Below are 6,761 nucleotides of genomic sequence, written 5' to 3' on the forward strand. Positions count from 1 at the left end.
AGTATAAACGGCGACGGCTAAGAAATTATGACATCACAAGTATTTTTCAAATTGCCGTAACTGATCTAAATAATAGACACTAATAGTTTATGTGATACCAATAGTTTATATGATTTAGTTGTGTTTCAAAAAACTATATAATATGTACATACATTTTCAGTTGTATTATAATCCTTCGCGTTTCGTATACTACCGGTCACGGTTACGGTTACGAGTCGTATCTCGTATAAATGTTTGTACATGATATCAATCACTGTTGTGTGTTAAATAAACAATGGGCTGCTCTAGTGTGCGTGCGCGACCGCACGTCTGTAATAATGAGCAACACCACGATAATGAATAATTTCGATTTATTAGTGCTATATCTTTTTCCAACAATGTTGGCCACCGGAACACTCTCACTCTGTCTGTCTTACTCTCACTCTCACTCACTGTTTCTATCTGTTTCTTTATAGGTCCATAACATGTCTATGGACGTAAATATATATTCCAAATCTCCAATTTTGTGTTATTATACCTTATTTATTAGCTATTTAATGTCAAAGTGAATTGATCTATAATCAAATTTAATAGTAAGAGCATTATCTGATGTGTTCCATCATTGGTTAAGTTTTATGATATTTCAATTTTTAAACGAATTATGAACATTTTTAAATATTATTAATAATATAATATTACGTAGATAAATAAATAAATGTAACACACTTGAAAACTAAAACATTGAAAAAAACCGACGATAGAACACGAATGTCACGAATTATGTTATCAACTTGAAGTTTGATAATAAGTCATTAAACTAATAGTAAAGCCAACTACATCAATACATAAGACTGAAATTGCTAAATGTCTTTTATTTTGGTGCTATTGTAAAACAGAGAAAAAACAACTCGAATGCGCCGTCCACATATTCGTCAGTGTCGTCATTAACCAAACATAATCTTTCACAAAGTACCACTTCCTCACCACTGCCGATCGTAGAACGATAAAAGACGCTTCGCACGTCGGTATACATCTAAATAATATTTTAATATTTAGGCTCAGCAGTTGTAGAATTCGCATATTTTTTTTGTGTCCTCCGTTTTTTACCGGGCCATGTTAGATAATTGTATATCCTATACAATGACGAGATAAAAAATCTAAAAATTTAAAATACAAATTTTACGTAAATTCTAAAAAAAAAAATCCACTATTCAGTAGAGCAAACAAAAAAAAAATTAATAGTTTTATTTTATGACTGATGTAGTTTACCCATAAAATACTTAATAATTCAAATATCGTAAGAACCGATGGAAGAACACGGGTGATATTCTTAGCTCGAAGTTTGATAATAGATTGATTTATTATTATAATAATAATATAATTTATTATAATATATTTATATATATATAATATATTATAATATTATTATTATTATTATATTAATAATAATAATAATAATAATAATAATAATAATAATAATAATAATAGCCCACTACACAAGGTTGATTACACTGAACGAAATTTTTTTATTTTCCTTTAGGTCAGATAGAAAAAGAAAATAGTTCTCTGATATCGTCGAACACGTTTTACCCACATGTGCTGTCATGTGATCTTTCGTTGTTTTTCTATAATGTTTTACATTTTAAGTGAGTTACATAGAGTACCTAGGTACATAAAATATTAATAATAAAAAGTGATCATAACTCACTTAAAAATATTAATTTTGTAAAAACAAATAAGATGACAGGCAGTAGGCAGATCCCACGCAAAAGCAATTGGATTTGAAGTATACAGGGGCCAGTTATTAGTTATAAGTAATTTTGCTATTTTAAACAGTTGATTGACTATACTGATTAGAGACATAGAAATCGTTTATGATCAGATCACTTGTAACGGGTTGTATCTTATTGGAAATTTCAAAACACTTAGTACAAGTCTACAGAATTTTCTTAAGATGACGCACACCGGTATTTTTTGTCTCAGTCTTACAAACACGTTAATTTGCTATGTTACGCGTTTGTAAGACAGAGACAACAAAACGGGTGTTGCGCCCTCTTAATCTAAAATCCTATCTTTTAACCAGTCATGAAAAGTCAATTCCTCTATAATAATATAAAAGCCAATAACACAACATTGGAACTGCCGATGAAGCAAAATATTTTAGAATAATGTCTGTATTATTTAAAACCGTGGAGAAGACACATGCGGGTAAACACCCTCATAGAATGTTACCGGTTGAATACCATTTCCAATATAGGTAAGCGTACCTACCCTCTCACCTTGCCCAGACGCTCAGATAAAATTAATTATCATCATTTTAAAGCCATCTGAAATAAAAGAGATTAATCGAGTTTTTTTGATACGTCATACAAGTTCCCAAACATTGTTTTTTGGATAAAATGCAAATTATGAAAGCGTATAATATATAAACTTGGAAATACAGTAGTTGTGGAATAATAATAAAAATAAAAATATTAATATTAATTAATACCGAATATTAGGTGAAGATGATAGCCAAATTCGTAACATAGTAAGGCTTACGCGACGAACGATAAAAATCATTTTTTTGAGAAAAAAATAATTTCGTGTTTTTCATTCGTATAATGCTTACTATGCATGTATGTGTATAATATTATTTTCGTTTTTGTTTGAAATCATTACCTGCAGTGGTTGTGGTGGAGGGCTATAGTGGTGGTGGTGTCGATGTTTGGACCGCTCATGGCCAGCCTGAAACATCGCCGCTGCGACGTCACCGCGCCACTGCCGCCACGACTGCCTCCGATTATTACCGACGACTGTGTTTTGGCAGTTCTGTGGGCCAGTGGACGCCGTCGAGCGGCTTTCCAGTTAGTCGTTTGGTACTTGTCGGTATAGCTCGTTGTTTGTTGACTACTTCCCTGAATCCTGTCGGTCACTCCAGTCTCGTTGTATTTTTTTTATTTAATTATCGAATTCTTTCACGTCCATCGCTAATCATGCCTAGCCTTCTCCGTCAATTTCCACTAGACGAGGAACAAATGAAATGGACTGAAACTGGGGATCCAGAACCAGAAACGGAAGAAATGGAGGATTTGGATGAATCAAATGTAGCTGAGGAAACAACGGTGGAAACGGAAGGTACAAAAGATGCCGAAGAAGCTGAAGAAATGGAGAAGAACAGTGAAGAAAATGATGACACGAATGGAGCTAAGAACAGTGAAGAAAATGATGACACGAATGGAGCTAAGAACAGTGAAGAAAATGATGACACGAATGGAGCTAAGAACAGTGAAGAAAATGATGACACGAATGGAGCTAAGAACAGTGAAGAAAATGATGACACGAATGGAGCTACCAGTGACGAGGCTTCGTCGCTCATCAAAGATTTCTCGGTAGTCCCCCGGGTTCCTGCAATCAATTCCAGTGATGAGGAAAGAGAACGGCCATCGACCACGGTTGAAGATGATACGGAACCAATGGAATTCAGTACTACTGTCGGCCACGTCCGTCAACAACCGTCGAGGAACGTAGCAAGAAGAGCAAGACGCCTGAGTGTGAATTTTGAGAGTCGCGGACGTTACAGACATCCTTTTAGGTACGGTATAACAACAACTTATTATTAATGCGTGTTTTAATGGATAACAATAACGACGGTGTTAATAAATAAACAATGTTTATAAACGAGTGTGTGCGCGTGACTTTGAAAATTTTACCAGTTATTTTGATTGGCATTTTCTTTACATGATTTAATTTTCAAAATATTTTGACTTTTTTTGAGATATTTATAGACAACAGAAATTTTAAGTTTTTCTGAAATTTTTTTTTTTAAGTATCGATAAATTTTTTTTGGCCCAATCAAAATACTTGAAAATTTAATACAAAGTTCCTCATAAGTTATTCTTATAGCGATTAAAAAATTATAAGAATACATGGTCACAATTTTTTTATTAGCATTTGAATTTCAAATATTGACAAAAATTCGTCAAAACCATGAATATTTGCAAATTATTCTGTAGTTCAAAATTCATAAAATTGTTTGTATTTATATCTAAGGTTAAAAAATTCAACACTAAGTTTTCCATAAGTTTTGATACAAATAACTGTAGAAAAAATTTGAAGCGTCATTATAGGAAAAATGTTTTGAGCGTTTGAGTTTCAAATTTTTATGAAATCGCGTAATGATAACGATTTATCCTCTAACCAGGTATATGTATATCTATGATAATATAAGGTATTATGAACTATGATAACTACATACAATTTTTTTGGAAAAAAATTGCCTTATGCAAAATGAGTCCTAATTGAAAAATAAAATATTTGTTTCAAAATAGAATTTATGACAATATTTAAATATAATATATCCTAGACTGACAAATCATCTCCGTTCAGAATCGTTTTTCGTATACAATTATACTTATCATTGCATTCAAATTTAACCTACCCTTGTCAGAAGTCCACCCCACCCCCTAATGTACAGCAGAGCGACATCCACTTACCCACTTTTTTTTCTTTCTCGTCGTTATCGTTGTCCAATTCGGACAACATTACGGTAATTCGTTCCGACCCTTGTTCGAAATTTTCAAGGTCACTATGATACTCGAGCATACGCTATACTGCTATAGGGTATAAGTCAATAATTGAGTGTTACACTCGTAATAATTTGACGTATACCATCGATACGTACCAAAACTTATTGTTTTTAAATCGTTATCATTGAGATAATGTTGCGCATGCTGTATTCACGACTAACTACTATCGATTTTTATTCCCCACAGTCGACAAGAATTATTTTCCATGAGGCCTTTTGATCGCGGGCTCACGTTCAATGGTTTTCATCGTAACCTTGAACCAGAACGGCTTCACGGCTTCTTTCATGATGTAATCAGTGATGAGATACTGTACCGAGTGAGTTGGAGAAACAACGTTGATCGATTGGCCCGACCAATCGAGGCAAGCCTGATGCGCACGTTCAGACCCGCAATGGTCGTGGAATTCTACGAGGCATTGGTTGCAAGAAACAGATTCCTGAATTTGCATAATCGCTAGATACTGAAACTACGATACATCATGCGGTTAGTATATTTTCATAATTACTGTAATAACATTTATTTTATATCATACATCGCATGGGAGTTTTCTGTGACTAAAATTATAATAAAAATAATAATAATAATACTTACACTTTTACACGTACCTACAATAATACAGTCAATACGACCGTGTTGTTGAAATAAATCTTTATATAAAAACTATGAAGATGGACACAACAGTTTTATTGTGATGACTCATGAGTCATGATAAATTTATTGCATCACAAATTAATAATTATAAATTTTCATTTATAAAATTACCCACAAAATTGATGAGGTTCACAAATTTCTAACTATTTGGTGTTACAAGTCAAGTTATAGTATTCATTATACTTTAGAGGACGCTACACGCACATCTGTTGTCTCCGTCTTACAAGTACGTAACATGGCAAATTTTACGTTCAGCTTATCATGTTTAGCTCCATCGGTTTAAAATTTAGAGTGAATTGACTTCTTATAAAAATTAAGGTAATATTATTATCGAGAGCTTCTCATAGGCTTTTTATAATAATTTCATTTTAAAGCTAGTTATGAGTATTTTAAAATTGTAAATTTTTTGTATATCTTAAATTACCTACTCATAACTAGCTTTAAAATTAAATTATCATAAAAAGTCTATGAGAAGCTCTCGATAACAATGTTACCGTTAATTTTTATAAGAAGCAATCTAAATTTCAAACTAACGGAGCTAAACGTGATCTGCCGAGTGTAAAATCTGCCATGTTACGCACTTGTAAGACGGAGACGACAGATGTGCGTGTAGCGTCCTCTTAACCATAACCATAGATATCTATATAAAATTATCAATTTGATTTCCAAACCAAAAACAGTTTCTCTTCACATGCGCATATACTCGACGCCTACATTTATATTTGTTTACCTACATACAATGTTATGATTATTAATTTTTTGTTTAATAATATTGTTTTAGGTACATGATCAAGATTACATAAGAGTGCCAATGATTTTTGACTTATTTCAATATATTAGTGTTCTTCCATTTTTTTTTATAAGATACTTAAAATCTAAAATAAGTAATAATAATAATTTATTTTTTACAATAATAATTTTCATGATGTATCGATCACCTATAATAATTATGTTGAATGTATTTTTTTTTTCATTTTTTTTTTTAAACATTATTTTAAAACAATACGACTGGTAAAAATAATGTTATGGATAATGACAGTTAATAAATAAAATATGGTTTTTATTCGTAAGTATTGTATACTCATTTATTTTCACGTAGTGTTTCCTAAAAAAACGTAATACATTAAAGGTTTTTCGAAGCACCGGTCAGAAAAAAAAAAATTAAGTTCAACGTCAAATTTCAGAAATACTACGATTAAAAGTAAGAAGGTTGTAAATGTGTTAAAAGAGTCTTAAGGTTTAAGATTAAAAAAAAAAACGCAATTTTCAGTGTACGATGTATGCTTACTACACGCTACGTATTGTAGGTAGTTACTCATCTTGTATTGCGATTTCGTTGCTCGAGAAACATTATTGAAAAAAAAAAATATAAAGAACTCATCAAGAGAACACAAATAATGTTCTTACATTTAATTTCGGTGATTTATCAGGTAGATTCATCATAATATTTAAGTTAATAATACATAACTGGGACTGCTGGACGTAGGTACATTTTGGCATATTATGCGTTATTAAGACGGAGACATCAGTCATGACAGAGTGAGCCAAGTCAATATATAATAC

General features: G+C 31.9%; 1 protein-coding gene across 1 annotated transcript; it reads left to right on the forward strand.

Annotated features, from left to right (window-relative positions):
- Nucleotides 1-2,846: 2,846 nt before the first annotated feature.
- Nucleotides 2,847-6,107, forward strand: LOC149060234 (uncharacterized). Its single transcript, XM_089216949.1, has 3 exons — nucleotides 2,847-3,553; nucleotides 4,734-5,030; nucleotides 5,980-6,107. Exons 1-2 carry the CDS (start codon nucleotides 2,955-2,957, stop codon nucleotides 5,002-5,004), a joined length of 870 nt encoding a protein of 289 aa, XP_089073075.1. The 5' UTR covers nucleotides 2,847-2,954; the 3' UTR covers nucleotides 5,005-5,030; nucleotides 5,980-6,107.
- Nucleotides 6,108-6,761: the final 654 nt, after the last annotated feature.

Source organism: Diuraphis noxia, unplaced genomic scaffold (genome assembly GCF_037042655.1).
Source record: "Diuraphis noxia isolate RWA-SAM2 unplaced genomic scaffold, SU_Dnox_SAM2 contig0001, whole genome shotgun sequence".
Classification (NCBI taxonomy): domain Eukaryota; kingdom Metazoa; phylum Arthropoda; class Insecta; order Hemiptera; family Aphididae; genus Diuraphis; species Diuraphis noxia.